The sequence below is a fragment of the Cyrtonyx montezumae genome, unplaced genomic scaffold, assembly GCF_038088225.1.
Source record: "Cyrtonyx montezumae isolate F1298 unplaced genomic scaffold, pur_monq_1.0 scaffold_3, whole genome shotgun sequence".
Taxonomy (NCBI): domain Eukaryota; kingdom Metazoa; phylum Chordata; class Aves; order Galliformes; family Odontophoridae; genus Cyrtonyx; species Cyrtonyx montezumae.
Window position 1 is genome coordinate 106,629,979 of NW_027072034.1, and position 27,560 is coordinate 106,657,538.

Consider the following 27,560-nt stretch of genomic DNA (forward strand, 5'->3'; position numbering starts at 1 on the left):
GAGCATGAGGTGATCATCCCTCTCTAACCTGCACTGCTGAGGGCACACGTCGAGCGCTGTGCAAGTTCAGCACTGCCACCTCGTGGAATAACGTGGGGGACATTCTCGTCGGGAAAGAAACACTAACAGCTGGGCAGGCTGAAAGCAGACTCCGAAGCCGCTAAATCCGAAAGTGGGAAATCATCGACACCCTGCTGGCGCAGATTACAGTACAGCCCTTCTCCCACGTTTCTCCTGTGCCGGCAGAGCAAGCTGGTGGGAGCTGTCACGGAGCACGGCCCCTGCCGGCTGAACGCAGCGCAAACCGCGCCCGGCCGCCACCGACAGCGGCACCGCGCTCACGGCGCCGTGGGATAGCGGTGCGGCTCGCAGCGCGGCTATTGGCTGGAGCAGGGCGGGGGCGTTGACCATCTCAACCAATGAGAGCGAAACCACAACCCCGCCGAGCCAATGGACGGCCGCGCTTTTCCCTTCGCGCCCCGTTGCGTCGTAGCCAATCGAAAAGGCGGCGCGGCGGGGAGAGAGGTCAGAGGTCGGCGCGGTGCCCCGGAAGTGGAAGCCTGCGCTGCCCTGCCTCGCGTTGTCCCGCATCGCGCGGTGCTCACGAGGTGTTCCCGCGTAGGACTGCGTCTCTCGGCCGCCGCCGTCGCCATGGTGAGGGCGGGGCGGGCAGGGGGCGGCTGTTGTTAACGGTTGGAAGTGGGGGGGGAGTGGGGCTGGTGCTGACCCGCGCTCTCCCCGCAGAGCCTGCCCCTCAACCCCAAGCCCTTCCTCAATGGACTGACGGGGAAACCGGTGATGGTGAAGCTGAAGTGGGGGATGGAGTACAAGGGCTACCTCGTGTCTGTCGACGGCTACATGAACATGCAGGTGATGGCCGGCGAGACGGTGGGGGGGGGGGTGGGAGGGAGGGACCTGGGCCTTGCTAGATGGAAGGGGGAAAGTGGGGAATTCGTCAGGGCAGCGTGGCCGGGGTTGCTTCGGGTCGAAGCAGCGATGTGCTTGGACAGGCTCCTGTTGGTGTAATCTTTGTGCTGGTTTTTGTTCCAAGCTTGCAAACACAGAAGAGTATATCGATGGTGCGCTGTCTGGACACCTGGGGGAAGTTTTGATAAGGTAATCGTGGTGCTGGAGCAGGGTCTTTCAAGTCTTGTATTACAGCTTCTGTTAAAGCTTGTAGATCTGGGGGCTGTGCTTCTTGTCTATACTGAAGTGCTAAATGTCAGCATAACTGTTATGTGAAGAGTATGGGCTGTAACTTAAGCAGAGATCCCTTCTGAGGGGAAAAAACAATATAAAAATGAAAAGTGTTTAAGTAAATGTTTATGATCCCTTTTTCAGGTAACTAAACACCTTTGTGCTCCAGATTATTGTAGGTCTAAGCAGGAGGCAAAGGGATGAGGCTGGACTCTTCTCAGCAGTGTGTGGAGATAGGATGAGGGGAAATGGGCACAAACTGAAGCATAGGAAGTTCTGCACAAATGTGTGTGGGAACTTCTTCACAGTGCAGTGACGGAGCAGTGGCACAGCTGCACAGAGAGCTGGTGGAGTCTCCTTCTCTGGAGATGTTCCAGACCCACCTGGACGCCTACCTGTGCAACCTGGGCTAGGGAGCTGCTTTGGCAGGGGTTGGACTCGATGATCTCTGGAGGTCCCTTCCAATCCCTACAGTTCTATGATTCTGTGTGATTAATATATTAGGATATTTATGTTAGTGTTGCAGCTGCTGAAAACATTATGCATGCTTGGAAATAATGCTGGACCGTAACTTAATCCACGTGCAAAATTTTCTTGTACATCACAGTTAACTGCCTACTACTTTAATAAACTTGTATTTGCAGCTGAACAATCACAGAATTGTAAGGGTTGGAAGGGATGTCAACAGCAGCTATTTTTTTGTGCACATTTTGGGTGTTGCCAGGTTGCAGTCAAGTAGGAAAATGTGAAGCAGTGTATTTGTCAGGAAAACTAAAGCATTTCAACTAAAGGAACTCTTCATTCTGTTTACAGGTGCAATAATGTTTTGTACATCAGAGGTGTGGAAGAAGAGGAAGAAGATGGAGAAATGAGAGAATGACATTTTGTATATCTGGAAATAAAGTTTTTTTTTTTTCTTTTTTCTTTTCCATAACTTTGTAATCAGGTGTTTGTTTGTGTTGTTCTTGTATTTTAATGTGGGGACGTTCACCCTTAAAAAGGTCTCTGATGTTTTATTGATGTCCAAACACTGGCAGAATAGGTAGTTATTTCAATGTTAAACTGAAACGCTTTGTATGAAAACAAAGTAGGAAAAAAAACCCAACACTGTCTGGTTTATGACGCAGCATGCACAGTTTAACACACATTCCATGTTCTCATTGATAAGGTTAGCAGTGTAAGTATGAGGGGAGAAGAAGGTTGAAACTTGCCTTGGCGGCCTAATGCTTCCCTTAACTGACAGCTGCTGCTCTGCTCGTGAAGGAAGTGGGGCTGGGGTGAGCTGGTTGAAATGGTCTTAGCACTTCATCAGCAGATGGTGCCATCACTATGATAGCATCCCTGTGACAGCTCTTCAGAGTAACTGGGAAGCTCTAGTGCATGCTGGGCAGGAGTGAATTGCTGTGCTGAGCTCCACTACAGTGTGCTGTGCTGCATGCTTGACACGTGCATGACACAACAGCTCACGCTGTGGCTGTTCTTTGATTTCTGTTTTCGTACATACTGTGATACTGTTGGGCAAAGCCAAGATAAGTAGCAGGAACACCTGGAAGCAGTACAGCGCCACATTCCACACCTGTCTTTCCGTTTTTTTGCATGCCTGGTGAGAGAATGCTGTGGAGGGAGGCACACACGTTTGTGGTGCAGCATTTGAGCCAGGATACCCATTTGTTTCTTTTGTGAAGGGATATGTACGTGTACTTCAGTGTTACAAGTGTTATACACTGATCCCTTTTTCTAAAAGAAAAGAGGATGTTGAAAAACTACTGCTATAAGGGCATTTGAGGGACCACCTGGTTAGAAATAAATACTGCTTGCCAGTTGGGGATTACTGGAGCCCTGTGCCCAGTATATCTCCTGAGATGGAAGGGGCCCACAAGGATCATAGTCCAACTCCTGGCTCCATACAGGACTACCCAAAAATCACTCTCAGTCTGAGTGTTGTCTAAACACCCCTTGAACTCTGGCAGCTTGAAGCCGTGCCCTCTGCCCTGGGCATCCTGTTCCATGCCCACCGCCCTGTGAAGCAGACCCTGTCCCTAACCCCCAGCCGCCCCTCCCCTGACACAGCTCCATGCCGTTCCCTCGGGCCCTGTCGCTGTCACACAGAGCAGAGCTCAGCGCTGCCCCTCTGCTCCCTGTGAGAGCAGCTGCTGCCATCAGGCCTCCCCTCAGCTCCTCTGCAATGTGCTGAGCCAACCCACTGCTTCTCACACGCCTTTACCTCAATACCATTCACCACCTTTGCTGGATGCTCTAGAAGAGTGTCAAAAACTGAGAATCCATATTTGCAATTTGCTCCCCAGCTCTCCTGCCCGTAAATCTTCAGGGGGCAGCAGAATCTAACAAGCCATGTTAGATCCATTTTGATCACGGAGTTAGATGCATCAGTGTCTGTGCCAATAAAGCTTGCCTGGGTACCTGGAGCACTGTGGGGTGTTACGTTCCCATGGGGCTGGGATGTGCCCAGGCCAAGCACACCCACAAACACACCCAGTTGAGAAACTCTCCATTCCGCTGTTGGGAGATCGTTTTGCTGCCCACCTCCAGGTGCACAACAGGGGTCACGCTCCTCCCCGAGGGACTTTGAGCCGGGCAGCCGACTGCCCTCCTTTCCAGCCACCATTTGTGCCATCAGGGGAGACACGCTGCCTGTGGCCATGGCGAGCGAGTACCGGCTGCTGCTGGCCAATGCCCGGCAGCTGGTGCTGGTGTGCAGGCACGGCGAGCAGTACCTGCTGCGGGAGGGCATGGCGGGGCTGGCCGTGCTGCAGGATGCCAGCCTGGTAGTGGGGCTGTGAGTGCTGTGAGGAGGGCTGGGGGGGAGGCAGCGCATCCTCAGGTGCCTCAGGAGCTCTGCCAGCTTAACTCGGAATCACACTCAGGCCCTTGTGCACTGTCTCCCGTTTGCAGAGATGGTTACATAAAAGCCGTGGGCCCGGCAGACGCAATCCGCAGCCGCTTTGCAGGAGCGACGTTTGAAAGTAAAATTGACTGCACTGGGAAGTGTGTATTGCCAGGTGGGTGTGTTTTGTCTTAATGGTGTCATACGGAAGGGTTCGTAGGGGGCTTCTGCTGTGTTTAACTCACTTGCATGCTCCCGTGGTTCTGTCACACAGTGGAATAATGGCAGTGTACGTGTTTCCTTTAGGCCTGGTGGATGCGCATACACATCCCGTGTGGGCTGGTGATAGGGTGCATGAATTTGCAATGAAGGTAACAGCATGCAGCCACTGAGCTGGATTTTTAGCTCCCCCCCCCCCCCATTCTTTTTTCTTTAATGCATAATCCTTTCTTCTTTCCGGTGATACCCGTATTTCTTCTGTAGAAAATGATATGATTTCTATCAGATAATCCAACCAACAGAGGAGGAGTGATGTCTGAGGACTACAGTCTGCGAGGGCACTGTGACTGTAGCTTTTGCAGTGTCTTTGTACATTGACCGAGGCCATTTGAGGGTGTCAGTTTCTCCTAGCATCTTCAAATACTTTTTGTTTCTTTTTCTTTCTTGTTCTTCCACAGAAAAGAATCTTTAAGAGGTAGGTCATCTCCTTAGGCTCAGGGGGTAGTAAATCTTCAAAATAATTCTTTTTATGCCATTTTTCACATCACTTCTTTGCTTAAGTGAAGGGGAGAGAGATAGGAGGAGGGAGGACAAATTAATGGGGATTTGTTCTTCCTCTGTTTGTCTATCACTGCAAAAAGACCTCAGGGCACTTTCTAGAATCCCTGGGATAGAAAATTCACATTCAGTGGCTAATTTGATGTGTGTGGTGGATGTTTTTATTCCCTTTTTTTCCCAAGCTGGCAGGTGCTTCCTATATGGAAATCCACCAGGCTGGAGGAGGAATACATTTCACCGTGGAACACACCCAGAAGGCCACAGAAGAGGAGCTGTTCACTACATTCAAACACCGACTTGAACGCATGCGCAGAGCAGGATCTACTTTGGTTGAGTGCAAGAGTGGATATGGCTTGAACTTAGAGACAGAACTCAAAATGCTGAGAGTGATTGAACGTGCCAGGCAGTCCATAGATATTGGCATTTCTTCAACCTACTGTGGAGCTCATTCTGTGCCAAAGTAATTTAACTTACTATTCTTGCTATTTTGTTTGTTTGTTACTGCTTTGCATTGCAATTTGGCTGTTATTTTGAGAAAAACAAATTCTGACCAACCCTCTTAAAATATAGCAAAATATATTCAAAGCTATACTTCTGTGTTACGCAGTTTGGGTCTTCTTATATCCTCTTTTTTTTTTTTCTTTTTTTTTTTTCATTCACACACTCATGTCCAGAATATTTTACCTGGATTTTTCTGTGGCCCACCAAACTTAGATTCTGCCTCAGGTTTTTATTCTGGCCAGGAGGAATTTCACAGCTGTTCTTTGATCTGAGACCTGAATGTTCAGAGCATGGGCCCTCTGCTGGCTCATGAACGTTTGGGTGAGTTACATGCTGAGGGAGGCAACATGTATTGGTGAGCTCAGGTTTTCAATTCTTGATTTCCTTCAGCCTCAGTAACAGTGGAGGATCTCAAGGGAACATGCTGCCCACAGGTTTGGGGCTGGAGGGCGCTCTCTTAGAGGATTCAGATGCAAATAAGATTATGGGTTTATGGATTTTAAGAGTTAAACAGGTATCTTCTGTGTCACTTAAGTTCATGTCAGTTTTCTTTTATTATTTAGTCCATAAAACTTACTTGTGTGAGTCACACAAGCAAAAGATTAAGGTTAATTTGATGTTTTTACTTAAATCTTCTTGATTTATGTAAGCCTTAAGTAATGTTCCCTTTTGCTATAGGTACCTAATGGCAGTTTTTGATAAAGTCTAATAATCCATGCATAGTCATGCATGTTTGTTAGCACCAATTTGCTAACACTGAGTCAATTTTAAATCATTCTATTTAATGTGGAACAAAACAGAATTATACTTGCTCATGAAAATCCTGCTTAGTCCACTGTTGGGGCTGCTGGCGAGGAGTAGAAGAATTTAAATGTTTAAATAATCATTTGCACATTTAAAATAATTTTATTTTAGGATACAATATAAGCAGTTCAGAATATATGAGTAGGAAAGCAGAAGTACTGGTTCTTAAATGTCCTGTGTCGTTAGCATCCAAAGAAACCAGCCTTATAAAAATAAATTGTAATATTGTCTTAATATTCTTTAAATGGAAAGTAAGTCATGTTTGGACGTATGTAAGATACAGTGCTTTTATTTTTTAATTTGAAGGTTGAGTGATTTGTATTTGCATCATTTGCTAAATAATTTAGTAGTTACATATATGGTTTGAATGTTTGCCAAGCTTCGAAGTTGTTATTCTTATGGCTCTGTAACATTTTCTTTCCCTTAGAGGGAAAACTGCTACTGAAGCCACAGATGACATTATCAATAACCATCTCCCTAAACTGAAAGGACTCAAGGAAAGTGGTGAAATTCATGTTGACAATATAGATGTGTTCTGCGAGAAGGGAGTTTTTGATCTGGAATGTACCAGGAGAATTCTTCAAGCTGGAAAAGATGCAGGGTTACAGATTAACTTTCATGGTGACGAACTCCACCCGATGAAATCTGCTGAGGTACTTCTTTCTTAACCTACAGTGAAGCCTTTTTTTGGTTTTGCTTTACTTTTGTGACACTTAAATCTTTGACTGAATTGCCATTTTCACAGCCAAGTCTTGTTTCTTTTTTAAGACTTTGTGAAGTTGATCGTTCATAGATAGTAGGAAAGAGCATCCACTGTGCAATTTTGGAGTTAAGGACATGGAGGGAAGCATTGACCTCTGTGCCTAACATGCACTGCCTTATCAAACGTTGACTTTGCTTATCTTCCACATGTGATATGGAGAGGGAACCTAGTGGATACATGTGAACACAAGGATGACAAAATCAGAGTCTATATGCAACTTGGAAAATGCTTTTTCTTTCCGTGTATGTCTAGCCATAGCAAGATGTGCAGTGAGCACACTCAGAGGGCTGGTTTAGTCAAGGGTAGGCTCAAGACTATTTTATTAAAGATAGTCCGTCCGATTCAGTGTTCTTCCATCATTTAAAGATTTCTTCTTTCCTGTGGGAAAGGTATTCTCCTCTGTATTAAAAAAAACTTTTTTTTTTTCATTATAAAAAGCTTTTATGTTGCTTCGCTACAGAAAGAAGCAGTCACACTACTTGCTCAGCAACTAGAGTCAGTTTTGTCAATCTACTTCTTATGTTGTGGGTGGGAGTTGGTAATGATTTTATCCATAGCAGTCCCATAGTTTGCAAGTTCATCCATTAGGAATGCCACTGAAGGTGTACTTCCAGTCTGTTCTTAATACATTTCTTCAATTAGCTTTTCATGCAGCAAATTAGAAAGTATCCTATCTGTATTTCGTTGGTTCTTTCAGGCATTCTTTATGATCTTTCTTTTAGTAAATTTTACGTTAATAATGAGTTGTCTAATCCAGTCACTTGATGACAACATCATTTTACTGAGTTAACTCTTAACAGTGAGTAATGTTGACTATTCTCTCAGCTTGGAGCTGAACTGGGAGCCCAGGCTATCAGCCACCTAGAAGAAATTAGTGATGAAGGTATCGCAGCAATGGCAAGAGCTAAGTGTGCAGCTGTCCTTTTGCCAACCACTGCCTACATGCTAAGGTAAGGCCACTAGATTCGAGGAAAACTAACAAAATAGCACCAAAGTTCCTGGTTCTAGACTCTGATAATGCCTAAGTGTAAGCTTGTATCTATCTGCTATCTCAAGTATGGAATGTGTGGTATATTCTCATAAATCTGCTAGGAGTCTTGTATAGCAAGAGGATTGTCATATATCAAAGACAAACACTCCACTGAGTTCTTGTTTTTTAGCTCTATTCTGTTAGCTCCAGTGCTTTTAAAACTTCTTCTGGAGCAGCTTATGCTCTGTGTTTTCATTTTTATTGTTACACTGGTTTGCATCTGGGTGCTGTTGGCTGTGCAGCAGCTATGGCTAAATCTCATAGAATCATAGAATCCTTAGAGTTGGAAGAGATCGTCGAGGGTCATCTATTCCAAGTCCCTGGCAGTGAACAGGGACACTACAGCTAGATCAGGTTGCCCAGGGCCTTATCCAGCCTCACCTTGAAAATCTTCAGAGACAGGGCATCAACCACAGCACTAGTTGGTGGTTACTCAGTTGGTTGAGGTACTTTGAGGTACTTTCCAACTGCCAAGTGACAGGGGCATCACGTTCATAATGTAAGTGAATGGTTGGAGTTCAAATGGATGAAGCTGAATTCCTATGCTACCTCGAAGTTACACCACCCCAGTGAGATATTTATATAGATGTCATTGGGGAATGGGCTTTTATGAAACAGCTCACCATAGCAATTGTTAGCATTAACACTGCTAAGTCTGATAAATCCCCTAACATATACAAATTAAATTCTCAGCTTCAAGTTCCTGTTCTGATTTACCAACAGAACTGGGAGAAGACAGACTATTGCACTGGCTATGACACTGCTCATGTTTTCAAGCCTGTCTTTGAAGCTATAGACACCAGAAAATTACTTTTTTTGACAAATGAAGATTTTCACCTTGTCAATCCTTGGAGTGGCTGAGGCCTGGATAAATACCAGCATTTCATTGGCCTGGTGCTTGGTCGTGGCTGCTGTCACACGCTGTTACTGCAGAATCAGTGGATCACAGTTTCCATTTTTATACTATTCATAAGGTGATTGGTAGCCAAAAGGAGAATTTGGCCTTTCATCACCAAAGGGATTGATGTAGCTGAAATTAGCACAAACTGAGTGGTGACTTTTGCTTTTGTAATTTATCATGTTAATAACTATGTGAATGGTACTGACAAGCCTCTTTTTCCCTCTAGATTGAAGCAACCTCAAGCTAGAAAAATGTTAGATGAAGGAGTTATTGTTGCTCTTGGCAGTGATTTTAATCCTAATGCATACTGTTTTTCAATGGTAAGCCATTCCTAATACTTAGAGCAACATGGAATTACAAAATCTTCTGCTAGTGCAACTTGTGTATAGATCTTACATGCCTCAAACATTCTCATATCCACAAAGAGAGCTGCGTGCCCAGCTTGGACATTTGGTCCTGTCTGTTTATGTGGGTTGGTACTATTTGCCAGAAATTCTTGAAACTTGAAGGGGTTTGATTTTTCAAATGCACTAAGAGGCTAAGAAAATAAGCTTGCAAATTCCTGATTTCTCATCTCTCATTTTGGAATCAACAAGATCTACATCATGCAGGACAACTCCTTTTGTTGCTTGAGGCGGGAGGAGAATGTTTTGGGATTTGAGACATAAACAGTTTTATTTGTGTATTAGTAACTCCATTTTCTACTTAATTTTCCCCTTAGCCTATGGTGATGCATCTGGCGTGCGTAAACATGAAGATGTCAATGAATGAAGCCCTAGCAGCTGCCACCATTAATGCAGCTTATGCTTTGGGAAAATCAGTCACACATGGTTCCATAGAGATTGGCAAGCAGGGGGATCTTGTTATTATAAATTCATCAAGGTATGTTCTTCATTGTTGTTTGTAACCTGATTTAACATAAGGGACTTAGGTTTTCACCATGTCATGGAGAATGGAGAGTTTAATGTGATCCTTGTGCTTTAGAAGTTATTTTCATCTGTAGAAGGGGACACTGCTAACATTTGAGATCCACTTTCATTCTCCTTAATTGCTTCAGTAGAGGATAAGGCCTGAGACTTCTAGGGTTAATATTACAAGTAGCAATTGCCCAATTACCAATTATTTGTAAATTTGTTTATTTTGTGGAAGGAATTCTACTGTGCTGTGCTCTTGTACATTATTTCATTGTATTCATGCAACAAGTGATCAACATGTAAACATGGAATTCTGAATTGTCATTGACATGGCATAGTGCTTCCCCATGGCTAAAGCAAATGCTTTTTAATTGCCAGAAATACTAGCTGTGTGACCTGCTTTTATGCAAGTATGGATATTCTTAAACATCTTGTTGTCTTTTTAGGTGGGAGCACTTGATATACCAGTTTGGGGGACATCAACCATTGATCGACTATGTTATAGTTAAAGGAAAAGTTGTCTATAAAAATGAGAGCTATGGGATAATGAGCAGTTACTGAAAGAAGACAATAATTTGCGTGGATTATTTCAAAGCGACAGACACATCAGATTTGTATTTACTAGTTAATTGTTTCATTGCTCATCCTACCACTCCTTTTATTCAAATAAACTTTATCAAGCAAAATTTCAATTATATCTATTTGAATGAAGATACTTCCTATACATTTTAATCTGGAAAATCATTAAGTTTGAAAAAAAAAACCACACACAAAGAAATGACTTCTGAATGAAGAAAGAAGTTTCGGTCCAGGTAAGATTAATGGGGAAGAGCAGTGTTATGTAACCTGTAGCCTAGGGCCAGGGTCTCAGGCATGCATGTTTGTTATGGTTTTGGCAGCACTGAGAGGCCATCACACCCTGAAGAAACTTCCATAGCTCCCAGGTCTGCTGGTTCTCAGCAGAAACCAGGGACCACAGACCTGGTAGGAAGCACAGCGTCTTACTGTTCTGAGAAGTCAAGTCTCTTGGTTTCTGCAGAAAATCAGTAGGATCCAACAAGGTATCTCTTAACAGCTGAGCTGCAACATCCTGCCACGTTTAGGATCTCACAGCAGGCATAAGAAAAAGGGAGAGGAAAAAGCAAAGTGGTACAGCAGCCACTGGATTGCTGAAATACAAGGATGCTGTGGAAGACAGTGTCAAAAGTCAAAAGGTGATACAGCTGTGGAGTTTAAGCTGTTACAGTGTTTTAAGTAGAGATTATTGGATAGAGAGAGCACACTGTCTGAGGCTTTTCTTCAGTTTTTCAACTGGATGGAGGCCACAGAAACAAAAGCGCTTATCTTTCTTAAGAAATAAAATCATTAAACTGTCCTTGATAAGCATGAAGAGCTTTGCATCAAAAGTATACTGTCAACAATAGCATCTGATCTAGTCTATGGACAGAGCTATTGGCAAACCAGATCTTCAATGAAGGACAGTAGTCGCATTCTGGTAGGAGCTTTATCACGCCCTTCTGATCTCCCTGAGCCTTGGGGTCATCTGTTAACATACAAAATGTAAGCCATGTGTCGTTGTTCACATTTGGTTTTCCTTGCATACATGCTGCTTGGGTGCTCTTTCCCACGTGTGAGGTTATAGCAGCAACCAGTGGGGAACCATTTAGGGTTGCTGGGTTTTGCTGCTGGAGAAACTGCGTTATTTAGCCATACCTTGACACTGAGGGTGTTCTAACAAGCAGGTATTTGTGTAACAACTAGGCTCGTGTATTGTAGGGTCATCATCACAGCTGGTTTAATTAATAGCTGGCTGGCTGTGAGATGGAAGAACAGGCAGGAGGTTCAGATAAGTGTGTTGCAGAGTCTGTAGCTGAAAGGGTGGAGACAGATTTGGCACATGGGAGAGAGAGAGGCCAGAGGAGGGACCTCACGTACCACAGAGTTGTCCGAATTCCCAGTCTGCTTAGTGCTGAGCTGTGGGCCCATCACCATGCTCATGTTTGTAACTCGGAGTGGCGGAACAAAAGTCACCTGGCTCTCTGTAGTGCAGGGGCAGGACCCTCCACAACTTGTGTTTTCTCCTAGCTGGGTTCAAAGTCTCCCTGATGGCTGGCCCAGGGTGTGTGTTCCCCATCCTCAGGGCATACTTCCCACTGTAGGGCCTAAAGACACATACGGGTGAACCCATACCAATTATTTGGCTGCCCCTTGCAGCATAGCTGATGGCCTTGGCAGTTTTCCAGCCCACACTGGCTGTGATCATCCAGCCAGTACTGCCAAGGTCACTGGTTTTTAACTGTCCCTTAAATGTCGTCACTGTGCTATGATGGGAAGCCTAAGTGCTGACTCTTCCCTTGCAAAACACATAAAGCCTGTGCCAAAGGTCTGTGCTGTAACACGGAGCACATTACAACACAAGATTCAAAATGGAACAGGGCTGCCAGCAGCCAGAAGGATGCCCAGTAAGTAGTGGAAGTGCAGGTCTCCAGTGCTGGTTCACACCCACGACTCTCACACCTCCTCCTCTCCCAGAAGCAGTCAGTACCCTTTGCAGGTCTCTTTGCCACCTGGACTGCTTATTTCTAAGCTAAGCCTCTGCTTTTTATGCCTTTCATCATGACAGGAAAACACGCTGCTGTAGCCATATGTGAAACCTCTCTGCATTTATTGCAGGCGTGAACCCATAGGCCTTGGAAAGCTGCATTAAATGTAGTCTGTCATCAGTATGCAACATATTTGTTCTGGAGCAGTAATCATAGTGTGCTCTTGTGCACAGGGCTCTTCTGATTTGTGAAACGCCTGTCTCCAAAATGCTTTTGTTATACAAGGATCCGTATACTTCACATAAGATGTGCACAGTGCTGGAGGAACAAAGGGGAGAAGGGTTAAGTGCTGAGATAATTTTGCTCATAGAAAAAAGAAGGGTACTGCAGCAGTTACCCAAAGGAAATGAAAAGAAAAACAAAGAGAGAGAAAAGTGGGAATTATAAGTCTCGGCTGTACAATATCATTGGCAGAGATACAGAGACTACAAGCAAAGAGCCAACAACAATACAGAAGGCACTGAGTAAAACATCCACTGATTTCATCAGGAGTCTGAATGTTTTGTGTTGAATGCTCAGGATGTTTAATAAAATCCACACTATCATGACCAAGCTGTCTTTCCCATGGGAAGCAACTAGGGAGCCATTTCTTTACTCCTGCTATGTGCTCCTGAGACAAACGATTCCTTTGGGTCGCCTGAAGAAACCATGCTGAGTTTTGGTGAAACAGCCACACTCAGGGCAGGTCCTAGGTCTGCTCTGTACCTGAGGAGAGCAATGGCTACAGTTCATTGTGGTGCCTGTGGTTGTGGCCATTGTGCGTTTTCCTTTCCAGCACTCCCAGGGAGAAGGCTGTTGGTGAACCAGGTCTGGATTCAGGAATGTGTTCTCTCCTGTATTTTTCAATGTAAGGTTCAGCTACTTCCCACACCTGTGAAATTAGAGAGTGAAACAGTGTCATAAGCAAAAAAATAAAATAAAATAAAATTCATACTTGGACAGATATCAACACACAACTTCAGGAAACCTTGTGGGAAAGTCAGTGGGATGTAGGCAAGAATTACAGACCTGCATGCATTGGTGGCAGGTGATCAGCAGAAACAGTAAGGCAGCCAAAGCGAGGGGCAGAGAAGAGTATGTGGATGCAGTTGAGAGGGGCTGGAGAAAGATACAGCTCTGGGGAGATGAGGTGAAAGGATATGAGATGAAAAAGTTGCATCATGTCTTGCAGCCAGGTTAATGTTCGGCATGTGACAAAGCATGCCTGGAGTGGAGCTGCAGCTGCCCCTACAGCCAGGCCCCCCTGACCTGCCAGCAGCCAGCACTTGCCTTCTGCTCCACCAGCAGCCTGTGAGCAGCTTCTATATCTGGGGCCATGAAGCGGTCCCTCATCCAAGGCCTGTAACGAGACCCACGGAGCATGTTGGCCAAACATTAACCGCTGTCACTGCCAGCAGCAGGCCTCTGAAGCAGTGGGTGACCCCCACCTGAGGTGTTTATCTGATCTTACCTAACCACCGAGCGCACTAGGTCATAGACCTTCTCCAATGGGGTGGTCGTCTTCAGAGGGCGTAGGAATTCGATGCCCTGGCAGGCAGAGAGAAGCTCTATGGCCAAAACTAGAAATCACAATATAAAACATTTTAAAGTAGTTATTTCTAAAGAATTAAGACTTTTTTTTTCCTTTTTTTTTTTTTTTTTTTTGCCAACAGCATCTGAAAATAATGGCACTAATATCATAATCTGGTTATATGCATAAGATCTGTCTGGAAATCAGTATTTTAATGTTACCTTGTTCCACATGCTCAATGACTCTCAATGCTTTTCTTGCAGACCATCCTCCCATGGACACGTGGTCCTCTGTAGCAGCGCTGGTAGACAGAGAATCCACAGAGGAGGGGTGGCACAAGGCTTTGTTCTCTGAAACTGCAAAAACCCCATGCAAGGAATGTAGGGCAGAACAGATAATGATACCAGGAGCAATGGCCAGTCTGGAGAAAAGGACCCATCCACCACCAAAGGCTGCAGGAGAATCCAACCTTTGCTTTTCTTTGGAGAAATGTGTCAGTGTTAAAGCTGAGTACTTCGTAAAGAACACCTTGAAAACTGCCATTGCCTTTGAAAAAAAGTCACCAATACTGGTCTTTGGATGTAGCTCAGTGGCTTGTTTTCTGCAAGGTATTTATCTACTCATTGATCCAATGTCCTCTGTTCCTGGTTGTTTGCATCTCTTACTTGCAATTTACCCTCCGCTCACAGCATGTTTGTCTTCATGTGGGCTCCCTATGAACTGTAATGTTCCAGAGGCCAGCATGTTTGTTGTTGCTTTAGTCATGAGTACTAGAGGAAAAATATACCAGTGCTTATTTTTGGCACGGTTCTCCAAAACCCAGCCCTGGGATATCCAGTCTCCTGCAGGCTGTAGAGTTCAGTATTGCTGTGAGCACCTGGCCATCAGATGGAGACACCAAGTGCTTCAGTCAAGATGCAAGGACTCCCAAAGTCCACCTAGAGCAGTAAGTGTGCTCATGGGGCAACAAAGAGCCTTGAGCTGAAATAACTGCAACTGCACTGAGTGCTCAGTCATCACACCCAGCCAGCTCAAAGCATGTGGAAAAGGAGAAGGAAAACAGGAGCGGCTCCCTTGAAAACAACTATAAAATTACAGCTGTCTCAATACAAACTGGTCTTTGGTTTGCCCTGTGGATACTGCTTAAGCACTCACCCAGAGCAGCTGCCGTGCAGTGTGCAATCATGAAGCCAGAATTCAGACCTCCTTCGGTGACTAAAAATGCCGGCAGTTCGCTGAGCGAGGGGTTGCAGAGCCTCTCAATTCTTCTTTCACTAATTGCAGCGAGTTCGTGCACACCGATTGCCAAGTAGTCCAAAGCCTATAAAAGATCTCCTCATTCAATCAGAAGACAGGAAAATTAAACAGAAACAAAGATGTCTTTTTTCTCTGTACGCTTAATTACCTTTGCAGGGTATTCTCCATGAAAATTTCCTCCAGAAATGGTCTCTGCTCTTTCAGCAAACACCATCTTGAAGGAGAAGTTAAGGCACAAACGTAAATGAATATAGCTTACATGACAGGCATGCCACCTTCCTTATCTGAGGGAATATTTGCACTCGTAGGCTTTTATTTGCAAATCTATTGTTTGCATCTACATACTCACTTTTCAGAAAATTAAGGCCCAGTTCTCCAAACTTGTAGACACAGTTTTGACGTATGTTTTTTTCAAATGGACTGGATGGAGAGAGGTGTTCAGTTAGAAAGTGGAATTACTAGGGTTGTACAGAAACAAGAGCTTGGATCCTAGCACAGCTACTTGGTAGATTCTCTCTGAGGCAGGTAGAGTTTTAGACACATAACAAGCAGCAATGTTTGGCAGCTCACAGTGGGATGTAAGAGCATTTTTACAGTGCTGAGGAGAACCCAGCCTCACTGAACCATGAAGAGGCTTACTGATCACACACATTTTGTCTGCCTTCCTTGTTGGAACACAAATCTTACCCTGGAATGCAGGTCTTGCTAATGCTGCACCACCAGATGTTTCACATGACAAGTCACCATCCACCTAAGTCCATTTGGTGGCTAAGCCCCACCATTCTACATATTCAACCTAAGCATATAAAGCATTGTCTTGTACAACTTTAATGTGCACTAGATCACAGGCAGTTTCCTTGCCTCAACACGTGCTTGCACGCACTGATGGCAACTAGTGGCAGCTATTAACTGAAGTCTATAGGACTTTCTTTTATGCAAATAATTACTTAGGAAAAAAAAAAAAAGATAAAAAAGGACAGACAAAGTTGCACAAAGAAATAGAATCATAAAAAGATACAGGGTTGTCCGTGGCACTGTTGATTTCAGTTGTCATGATGTCCTTCACAAAAGCAATTGTATCATTTACTACTCCATGGACCTAGAAGAAAATACATCCGTGCTGAGCGTCTGCAGTTAGTACACCTTTATGGTGCTGACCCAGTTGCAGGCACTCTCTTCCCCATAGTCCCAGTTTCTACATCCACGCGTAAAGACAACCTTGGGTTTACTCCTAAAATCAGAGGCAGTGCCTCTGTGGGACACTACCCACCCTAAACCCCTAAGACTTGTCTTTCTGTTATGATGGAAGTAGTACTAAATACGTCATTCTTTATCAGTTTGTGTTTGTTTATCCTAAATGGAAGATAAGATATTTCATCGGTGACATAAGTGTTATTAGGGGACAGTTACTTTAAAAATCCCCCACAGAAAATGAGATCTCTCATTAATTGGCTAATTTTGTTAATTCCACTGATTTAATAGTTTTGCTCATGTTAAAACTCAGTTCATCCAGTATGTTTGAGAATACAGATACACAAACAGTTTGTCACTCTGGCTCCTAGAAACACCCTACCCCAATTCAAGTTTTTGCATCAGTGCAAAAGAAATACTCTACAACACCTCCAGATGGGGAAAGCAGCACCTTCCCCCTGCTTCCAGTACTGGGCCTGTTTCAGATCCAAACACAGATGTGTGTAGGGGATCAGCAAACTACACATCACTATTAATAGAAACTTTCAAGTGAGGGAGAAGAAAAATAAAACCTCTTCCTCTAATGAAGTCAGACAAAATGCATTGGTGACCATGTTTCTGAGGTGGGAACTCTGACATCATTTTTTCTATTGGTAGGAAAGGAAATAAAAGTCAATTTTTACCTGAGGACAGCAGCGCATTGTGTATGCATCCTGAACTCGGTCACAAAAACGGTGGCTCTCTAGGAAGAACAAGGGAACAAAAAACAAATATTCCTCACACAAAAGCAATGCGCTACAGTTGGAAGACCCAGCCTACCCCGTGCAACCTGGCAGGGTGAAGGCTGACATTATTTACCTGCTATTTCTGATGGGTGATGGTCAGAATCCAGAAGGGATCTGAATCGAAATGCCACTTCGGCCTGCCCTCGGTGTGGGCGCACAGTGTGGATGTCTAGCAAAACAAATGAAACTGTTTGGCTTTGACTCCCTCCAATGGCTGCCAGCAAATAGAGAAAAGCCCAGTACCCACCACTATCAAAGGCCTTAGTTGTACCCTTCAGGACTTCAAGTGTAAGGGCAGCAACTATGTCTGCTTGCCTAGCAATGGCGCTGGCTCTTTCAACTGCTTCGCATCCCAGTGAGGTGATCATTTGTGTCCCATTGATGAGAGCCAGACCCTTCAAAGAGAGAACAGATGTTAACCAAGTCCACATGCTGTGATCATTTCCCATCTCTGTGACTATTCTCTTTCTCACATAAGTTATTTAAACACATTTGTTAAGCTCCCTGGATTGTCCTGAAGAAAATAATAAGCACAGCTTGACCAAGTGTCTTTGCTACATAAACTGTCAATGTTCATGACTCCACTAATCATTATAGATGCCCTTGGAATTCCAGCAGTTCCAAGAAAGAGATTTAGTTCATATTACTTCGAACTCAAAAAGAAAAGTCTTTTCCAAGTACTTTGGAAGCAGAATTTAATAAAATATCTTAAGTCATCAAAACAAGGAACTTAGGATCATGGAATGTGCAAAAACAATCCCAACCAGGAAATGGAGAGTTGAAACACAATTAGAAGTTTTAACTGCTTTAGAAGATTTGTTGAGTGCAGTTAAAACTAAGTACAGCTTTGTTCTAAACAAACAGGAGATTTTTCTGTTTGCCTGTAGGAGATACTGGATTTGGCTTCCTGCTGCTGCTGATCCTGTTATTTTATGGCTTCTGAGGTCCCCATACTGGAGGACTCCAGCGGTTAATCTCACTTGATTTTAACCACCTAGAAGTAAGCTGTCTGGTTCAGGCCTGTCACATGAGCTCTTGCTTTGGTCAAAGGGCCACGAGGTGCCTTCAGAGGGCTTCTAAGCCATTCCAGGCTGATGATTCTGGAAGATGGCTGTCCCTGTCCAGTCATCACAGAGACAATTTAAACATCAGGTTTGGGGCTTTCAAGCCTTTCAAGTCAAGCAGGGTGACTTGAGAGTCAAGCAAAGTGAACTGCTGGTTGGCAACCAGAAGGACAGATCTGCACTGGTGCTGCAAGGAACAAATCTACTATTACTATTTGCATCACCATGGTTTCCATCAAAAAAGAATCCTGTTCTCATCGGTGCCACCTTCCACTGACCTGGAGACTCATGGGATTGCTACTGCAGTAACTTCCACTGCTTTTCAGGAGCACTGGAAATACAGATCCAGACCAGTTACTGCTTGCAAAAGGACTGCATTCTATTACTGGCACTGAAATGGGGGCAGGAGACAGGATGGGATGTATCTGTTTGCTGGCTAGAAGCCTTACAGTCACAGCTTCTGCTTAGCTGCAAGTGTATGGAATCCCACACAAACAGGAGTTGCAATGGCAATGCTGCCATAAGCTCTGCTGGAGAATGGAGCCTCTGACATCCCTCCCCATGGCTGACTCCAAATATCTTTCTGAAGCTTGATCTAAAATGACTGTTAGCTCATCTCAGGCGTCAGTTGCAAATATAAAGCAACTACCAATCTTGTTTTTAATCAGCTGACATTACTCTTTATTACCTCTTTTGGTTTCAAGGTAATTGGTTTCAGGCCATGGGCTTCGAGGACCTGTGAAGGAGTTCAGTGAAAAGAGAAAAGAAACATATATTTCAGTAATTCTATACCCCAAATTTGAAAATCTTAATTGTTTCTGCACATTAAAATGAAATTTAAAAAATCCTCAAGTGAAGGAAGAAAAAAAGCTTTATATTACAATCAATTTAGACTAATTTTTCTTTTGGGCTACATAAGGGACAGCATTTTGGAGCTTCTAAATACCACCTCGTTTCCCAGTATGATTAAAAGAAGGCAGTAGGAACACTACTGTAAGACATTGCCAGAGCCCATTAGCATCTACCACATATTATCTGGTGGGAATGAGTAATAGGAGAGAAGGCTGGAAACACCTTGTGATGAAAGCTCTGTCTGACATGGGCTCACAAAAGAATCAGCCAAGGTCCTTCTAACATCCGAAAATGGGAGATCTGGGACAAGCTGGCCTCCTTGCTCCCTGTCTCCCCACCCTATGGAGTTCTCACTACTTCTCCAGCCTACTGCAATGGTAGGTTATCAATCCACAAATAAATCTAGCATTCAAATATTTATGGGTAGGACTAATACGTTTGAAAGAGCAAACTACCATGAAAGACACTGGAGAATCCAGACTTGGAGATGCTCAACACCAGATCAGTCCGCTGATGTATTAGTGATAGGGTAACAATTAAATAATTAAAAAAATCCATTATAAAGCATCTTGCTGTAAAGAATGGTGCTATAAAGTTTCCCCATGAACCTTGTTAATCTTCCTAAAATTGAATGTGCCAATTCAAAATGCTTAAAGCCATTATAAATGCAGTAGAAACGTCACTGATAAATTCCTCCTTTCATTAAATCTTCAGTTACTCCTGGACTTTTGATTTGTAACTCCTAAGATTTGAACTGACCTTGGGTTTGTTGGAACAGTATTGATGTTGATGGAGTTGAAGGTGTAGTAATAGCTCTTTCATAGCTGGCATTGCATCCTGCCCACCTCTAACTGATGTCACTGAAGTATTCCAGATTGTGATAACATAGCATGGTATGTCTTTGGGACTTATTAACATGCTGGGCATTCACTTCTGCTCAGGGACATGTGGGTCAGTTTTCTCATTCTCTTGGATCCATCTTCCTCAAGGTAGAGGATGAGCTGCTACAAACAACCAAGTCCTAATTCAAACCCGTACACAAAATCCAAGACTCTTAAATCTTACATATTTAGCATCAGCCCAGCCACTCTTTGGAGACCACATCTTTCCCTCTCCTGTTAATCCCAGTGCAAGATGAGAGAGGGGGGCCAAGTCTCCGCTGGCTCCAACTGTTCCCTTCTCAGGGATATAAGGCAGGCAGGAAGCTAGAAATAAAACAAATACAGCTCCTGTTAGAGCTCCCCCTTGATATACTCCATGGAAAACAGTGAAGCCAGCAAGAAGGTGGTCACAGAAATGCTCTGTAATTAATAGCTGTGGTCAACGGCACAAATAGGACTACTACTCTTGCAGACAGGGTTTGTGCCTGCTTCCAGACTAGCTGCAGTTTATAAAGAAATTGGTTCCCTTTTGAATTCAGCTCTGTAAGGAGTGAAAGGACCATGGTTAGTGGTGACTACATCTATAAGCACATGGCACAGTCATAATGCCACTGTTCTCAGATCCCCAACACAGGCTTATCGCCAGTCAAAGCTCAAAGTTCATTTCTCACTATACTAAACATGAGTAACTCCTAGAAACCATCTCCAAAGCCTTTTTCCCTGCCTCCACGCAATGAGTGCATGGGTTTAATGATGTTGGAAGTCTTCTTCAGCCTTAGTGTTTCCATGATTCTGTTTAGGACTCGTTTTAATGGGCGTGGTGGTGCTCATGTTTGGACATGGTGATCTTAGAGGTCTTTTCCAACCTTAATGATCCTATGATTCTGTGAAATGACGAGACTCAGGAAATCAAGGGAAAAGGAGGGAAGAGACCAGCCTATTTCTTTCCTTTCGAAGTGCTAAACAGCACAAAGCCTTGTATTCTTCAGGTCTCACAAATATAAACATGGCTCTGCTGTCACAGATGTATCACAGCATTAGAGCAATCTCCCATTCTGCAGATTTTGCTGAAAAGAAGGGAAGTTGAACTTACGTACAGCACAGAATCCTCTCAATAAGAGCCCCTGTCCTGCACGGGAAGAGGAGATGCTTCTTGGTCATAATTGCCATACCAGAATGCCTCACAAGGCATTAAAGCTGGTTGTGAACCAGGATCTAAATTATCCAGGTTCAGCTCCTGCTTCTGTAAGAAGCTTAATCTTGAGCTGATCAGCTGAGTGCTCAGAGGCTCAGCCTCGACCTTTGCTGTTCTTCAACAAAACCTCTACCCATGATCTTGTAGGGGACCAAGTCCTGGTCTCACAACTACCAAGTCAAGCGAGCAAAAGAGCAACACTCACAGTTTGACTCATTGAGACCATCCTTTAAAGAAAAGTTAAAAAAAAAAAGAAACATACAAGAGCACTGAAACAGAAAACATAAACATAACAACAAAAACAAACAATATGAACTTTCTGTAAGCATCGTTTTACCATTAAATGCTTCAATAACTTGCTGGAGGGTTTCTAGTGATATTCCACTGTGGCCTTTTGCTAGAACATTGATCCTCAGTGCCAGCAGCATGCGGGACCTCTCCGGGGTTAAAGGTTTCCCCACACCTGAAACAGCAATGGGCTCAGTTGCTGACCTGCTATCAGCTGCACAGAAAGAGAAAACACCGAGCAATTTCCCATTACCTGCTGAATGTGAACGAACCAAGTTCATTTGAAGCTCCCTACAAAGAGAAAAAGAGTTAGGTATGAAACTCTTTCAAAGATGATTTTTGTTTTGCACAAAAGCAAATTTCTCTCATCTAAACACAGAAGAATAAGCATGCAGCGTGCAACATGCTTCTCTACAGAGAAAGGAAAGGAAAGGAGGAAGAAAGCTGCATACATAACTTACATCAGTTTGCTGTTTGGAATGACAGTTCTGGCAAACTTCCCAAACCCTGTGGTGATTCCATAAACAACTGCAAAAACCATACACTTCTGGTTAATGAGAGAAAGTTTTCAAAGTGACTGACAAAGACAATTAATAGTTAGAGGTAAAACTATTCACCTCTCTGTTCCTTTACAATCCTTTCAATCACTTCTCGGGATTGCTTGACTTTAGCTTCAGCTTCAGGGGTGAGCTAGAAAATGCACATTTTGAGCACTACCTTGTGTATCCTCATGGATTCTAACTGTAGAAAAGCCACATTTGTTCAGAATCTTTACCTTTATCTTGTAGAGCCCTTTTCCTAAGTTGACCAAGTCCTGCGTTGTTAAGCTGTTGCCATCTAAAGAGATATACTACACCAAGAAACCACCATTTAGTCTGGGTTACATATAAACATAACATTGCTTAATGATTGGAGTAACGATGCAAAACAAACAGGCAGAGCTCAGCAACAACAGGAAGCTCGTGCACACTATCATCCATAAGACAAGAACACTGTGACAAAAACATAATAAATAAATTATAATATAGATTCCTACAGCTGCCAATGTCATGAATGCTTCAGTGGCTGAACTCTCAACAAGCTCAGATAAATACAGATCACTGGTGAGCTGTGCAGTCGTTGGCCATTCCTACCTGTTCTGGTTCTCGATATTTGCTGTATCTGGAAGTTCTGTAAAGGAAAACAAAGAGCAAAAGGGATGTCCCATGCAGTAGTGTCTATTTCATTAGAGCTGGCAAAGTGTCTTAGGAATGAAGGAACACTTAAGGAATGTGGAAATCTAGAATGTTATATGTCTGGAAATATAAAACGTTCAAAGAAGATTCAAAAAAGGATACAAATGAACTCCTTCTGGCTGAGATGGTATGAAGTCTGGAGACATTATATCTCCTTCTACAACTGCAAAATGAATAGGAACAGGATTTAACCATCTTCTACGTATAGATGAATACATTGTTTATTACAGTACACAACGTTAGTTAATATAATTTGCAGTGATCAGCACCAAGCGTGTTCATATGCCTCTAGGAAAATAATTAGCATTCACATAATTTATTTTACATACTCCAAAGGTGCAAACAGGACAGTCCAATGGCTGGACACATGCTCCATGACCCGATCATTGACAAACATGATACACAATGATTGTACACAGTGTTCTGTAACTGCCAAACCATAAATATTTCTTACTAACGAAGGCTGGATTTGGCTGTTTCTTCATACAAATCTTTGACGCTCTCTCGGATACAACTTTAGGTGAACTGAAACACAGCTGCTGACTCGAGCATTGATGCATTCGTCCTGTCACAATCACCCAAGGTTTTGCTTACCAACTTCAACAAACTCATTGTCCTCCAGGGCGTCCTCCACAGTGTCATCAAGATCCAGCAAGCCGAGACCCTTGCACCTCCGAACATAAAACTTTACTTCTTCTGCTGATGTAAATCCGCCATTATCAGGCTTGTTCTTCATGTACCGCCTCACAGCTTCCTTTCCCAGCCATCCAACCGTGTTGGTGCTGTGTGGGCACGGCACTGCCAGCCATTCTCCTCGGACATGCACTGTGTATCTTGGCATGCTTTCTCCACAGATTGTTCCTCACCAGAGAGCGGCTGCAGTGTGAAGCAGCCTGACATTCACGTACAGCAGCCTGGAGAGCAGTGTATGACTGGACTGCAGTGTCCTGATCAGTTAAAGGCAAAAACCCTCCCCCAGAGATCCTCACCTTTGTAAATAAGTGAGATCGATGTATTCAGCTAACTTTATCCAATCAAACCAAATCGAGGGAGCACGCCCTTTTCCTGGAAAAGAAAGCTATTGCCACAGACTGGGCTTTTTTGTTGTTGTTTTTTTGTTTGTTTGTTTTTTGGCCGAAGATCAGGAACATGAAAGTGAAAATTTAGGAGCTGGAGTTAATTTATCAAAAGTAAACAAATCAGAGTAAGAGGAAATGCAGCTGCTCTGAAAACTTAAGGATTTAAGGAGAGTGAACAGAGCTGTCACGTGGCATTGGGTTACATGAATGAAAACCTCCATGAGGGACGGAGCTGGAAGGTGTTCACCCCATGACAGATTGGTCATGGCTGCTGGGATTGAAAGGAGATTGGACTACACCCTTACCTCCCTATCCAGAACAGGTGAAGGTGAGCAGTGTAAGACACAGCTCACTCCTGTGCTGAAGTTTTAGGACACAATCTTCCATTACAGATGAGGAGAAGATTGATGAACTTCCCTCCATTAGCCTTTCACACGTGCTTGGGATGATACTGTTAGAATGGTCCCAACAAATAACAGCCCACACCTGCACGACTCCAAGACAGGTGCTGCTGTGCCAAATTTCTTCTGCAGACAGATGCAAAGAAGAAAAATGTGCAGAAATACTGATTAGAATGGTACTAAAACAACGTTTAGCAATGACCGTGCCCACACAGATTGGTGGAAGGCACTGTGTAGGAGCCATTACCCCAGCAGAGCAGGACACTACTGAAAGCCAGATCCACTGCTGCGTTTTTCATAGCTCTGGCAGCAAGAAGTCAAGATCAGATGGCAGCATGAACTGCTAACTGCACTACACGGGATGTGGACTTTTTTGGCCAAAAAAGTTATCCTGAAATGAAAACCAAGGAAAGCTCAGGGTTTTATTGCAATGGAATAGCTTGAACCAGTACCAGATATCCCCTCTTCCTATCAAAACCTTGTCTGAGAAACTCTCAATTCAGGCACAACTGTATCAGGAGACCAATTAGATTTTGGAGTGAATGGAAGGAACTCAGTAATCTGAAAGAGAGAAAAATTCTTTTCAGTCCTTGTAGTGAAGTTTCCCACTACAAGTTATTACTCAGAGGGATAGCAACAAAAGAACAGAATGCTCCACCAAGTCCTCAATGTGGGACAGCCTTAACAGTTTAGGTAGGTTCTTTGCTATCCCGGTTCCAAAAAAGCCAGTACTTTAATGAGTTTGTTAAAAGATGTCTGACAGAACAGCAATTAAAAAGTTAAGCCCATTTTAGTTAACAGGCATAGGTACATTAGATCTGAATGGAAGAACCCAGAGTACCACGATTTAGTAAAATCTAACAAGATACATTCAGTCCTTAATTTATGTTGGAGCTGCTACAGGAAAAGGTGAATCTCCTGGTGAAATACACAGCTTCATCTGCTTAAAGTCTGTACTAATTAAAACTCAGAAGAGAAATCAATTGAATGAGTCTCCATTTCCGTTCTAAATGCAACTATTAAATGCAGACCGTTTGCCATGATTTATATTCACTCTTCCTCCTCCTTTAGGATAGCACTTTTCCACTCTCTGGTACTGCTTGATATTGGGCCATCTCTATGTCAACAGATTGAAATTATGCTAACTGATCATTTCCAGGAAAAGTTCTTCTCAAATTCACTTCAAACAGTTACCCGTAGATGGCAGTATTCACAACGGCTTCGCCTAAACAAACAACCAGGGTAAAATAATTGGAAACAACCCTCTTTCTATTTTTAGCCTTATCTCCGTGCAAAATCAAGCCGGGCTGAACAAACCAGAGGACCACAGCTACTCCTCATCTTGTCCTTAGACCATTCACCACCTTCGTAGCCCTCCTTTGGGCACTCTTTAATAACTTTATGCCCTTCTTATATTGTGTTTGGGGCATCAGGGTACACTGCTGGCTCATGTTCAACTTGTCAACTAGAAGTCCTGATCTTCTGCATGGGGCTGTTCCCCAGCCACTCCCAGTCTGCATGCATAGCCTATGCCCCATCCCAAATGGGGAACCCAGCACTTGCTCTTGTTAAAATTCATGACTGGTGATTTCCTAACTCTCTTATTGGTCAAGATGTCCCCATGCTGGAGTCTTCCCCAGTTTAGCACCTTTCAAAAACGTGCTTAAAATACCTCCAAGTCCTGCACCCACATCATTGACAAAAAACATTACAAGTACCATCCAGAGTACCATAGCAGAGGTGATTGCTGAGCCACTTTCTGCCATCTATCAGAATTCCTGGTTATCTGGAGAGGTCCCACAAGATTGGAGGCTTGCCAATGTGACTCCCATCTACAAGAAAGGCCGTAAAGAAGACCCGGGGAACTACAGGCCTGTCAGCCTGACCTCGGTATCAGGGAAAGTTATGGAGCAGATGATCTTGAGGGAGATCACACGACACGTGCATGGCAATAAAGGGATCAGACCCAGCCAGCACGGGTTCACCAGGGGCAGGTCGTGCTTGTCCAACCTCATCTCCTTCTATGACTGGGTGACCAGACTGGTAGATGAGGGAAAGGCTGTTGATGTAGTCTACCTGGACTTCAGCAAGGCCTTCGACACGGTCTCCCACAGTATTCTCCTGAGGAAACTGGCAGCCCGTGGTGTGGACAGGTTCACTCTTCTCTGGGTGGAGAACTGGCTGGAGGGCCGTGCCCAGAGGGTAGTGGTTAATGGAGTTAAGCCCAGCTGGTGTCCTGTTACGAGTGGTGTCCCCCAAGGGTCAGTTTTGGGGCCCATCTTGTTTAATATCTTTATTGATGACCTAGGCGAGGGGATTGAGTGTACCCTCAGTAAGTTTGCAGATGACACCAAGTTGGGAGGATGTGTCAAACTGCCTGAGGGTAGGGAGGCCCTTCAGAGGGATTTGGATAGGCTGAACAGCTGGGCTGAGCTCAATGGGATGAGGTTCAATAAGATCAAGTGCCGGGTCCTGCACTTTGGTCACAATAACCCCATGCAATGCTATAGGCTTGGGGCAGAATGGCTTGAAGAATGTAGAGAGGAAAAGGACCTGGGGGTGTTGGTTGATGCTCGGCTCAACATGAGCCGGCAGTGTGCCCAGGTGGCCAAGAAGGCCAACGGCATCCTGGCCTGTATTAGAAATAGTGTAGCCAGCAGGAGCAGGGAGGTGATCATCCCCCTGTACTCAGCTCTGGTACGGCCGCACCTTGAGTACTGTGTTCAGTTTTGGGCCCCTCACTACAAGAAGGACATTGAGGCCCGGGAGCGTGTTCAGAGAAGGGCAACAAAACTGGTGAGGGGTCTGGAGCACAAGTCTTATGAGGAGCGGCTGAGGGAGCTGGGATTGTTTAGTCTGGAGAAGAGGAGGCTCAGAGGAGACCTTACTGCACTCTACCACTTCCTGAAGGGGGGTTGTGGTGAGGAGGGGGTAGGCCTCTTCTCCCTGATAAGTAATGACAGGACAAGAGGGAATGGCCACAAGTTGCGCCAGGGAAGATTTAGATTAGACCTTAGGAAACATTTTTTCTCTGAGTGGTCAGGCACTGGAATGGCCTGCCTAGGGAGGTGGTTGAGGCACCGTCCCTAGCGCTGTTCAAGAAGCGTTTAGATGAGGTGCTAAGGGATTTAATTTAGTAGTTGGGTAGGGATAGTGGGTAGGGATAGTGATAGGAGGATGGTTGGACTAGATGATCTTGTAGGTCCTTTCCAACCTTATAAACCTATGAACCCTAAAACAGAGCCTTGCAAAACTTCACTAGTCTGGTCACCAGCCTTCACTAGGACCCTTTGATCCCAACCTATCAGCCAAACGTTCACTCACCTCATTATATTTTTGTCTATCTGTACACTGGAAATTTTGTCCAGAAGGATACTGTAAGAAACTTAAGTGATTCACTGAAATGCAAAAAGATCACATCAGTTGGCTTCCCTTGGTCAGCTAGGACCATAAAAGGAGATTCATTTCATTAGACGAGACTTTTCCC

At 44.1% G+C, this 27,560-nt stretch overlaps 3 protein-coding genes across 3 annotated transcripts; 2 read left to right on the forward strand and 1 right to left on the reverse strand.

The window, feature by feature from the left end:
• The first annotated feature begins 563 nt into the window (after positions 1-563).
• On the forward strand, positions 564-2,113 carry SNRPF (small nuclear ribonucleoprotein polypeptide F). The gene is made up of 4 exons (XM_065742720.1): positions 564-654; positions 745-870; positions 1,052-1,116; positions 2,011-2,113. Exons 1-4 carry the CDS (start codon positions 652-654, stop codon positions 2,075-2,077), a joined length of 261 nt encoding a protein of 86 aa, XP_065598792.1. The 5' UTR covers positions 564-651; the 3' UTR covers positions 2,078-2,113.
• Positions 2,114-3,829: 1,716 nt separating this feature from the next.
• On the forward strand, positions 3,830-10,418 carry AMDHD1 (amidohydrolase domain containing 1). Its single transcript, XM_065742671.1, has 9 exons — positions 3,830-3,994; positions 4,111-4,217; positions 4,349-4,413; positions 5,002-5,279; positions 6,552-6,777; positions 7,713-7,837; positions 9,045-9,138; positions 9,540-9,700; positions 10,179-10,418. The coding sequence occupies exons 1-9, from the start codon at positions 3,858-3,860 to the stop codon at positions 10,291-10,293; spliced, it is 1,308 nt and encodes a 435-aa protein (XP_065598743.1). The 5' UTR covers positions 3,830-3,857; the 3' UTR covers positions 10,294-10,418.
• A 1,962-nt stretch (positions 10,419-12,380) lies between these two features.
• Positions 12,381-23,520, reverse strand: HAL (histidine ammonia-lyase). Its single transcript, XM_065742672.1, has 20 exons — positions 23,188-23,520; positions 22,696-22,756; positions 22,492-22,519; positions 22,134-22,208; positions 21,976-22,048; positions 21,820-21,886; positions 21,612-21,649; positions 21,408-21,533; positions 20,060-20,199; positions 18,831-18,878; positions 17,326-17,473; positions 17,152-17,247; positions 16,977-17,035; positions 16,121-16,201; positions 15,251-15,316; positions 15,001-15,166; positions 14,067-14,201; positions 13,786-13,894; positions 13,605-13,674; positions 12,381-13,206 (listed from the first exon to the last, which is right to left on the reverse strand). The coding sequence occupies exons 1-20, from the start codon at positions 23,432-23,434 to the stop codon at positions 13,057-13,059; spliced, it is 1,983 nt and encodes a 660-aa protein (XP_065598744.1). The 5' UTR covers positions 23,435-23,520; the 3' UTR covers positions 12,381-13,056.
• Between the last annotated feature and the right edge of the window lie 4,040 nt (positions 23,521-27,560).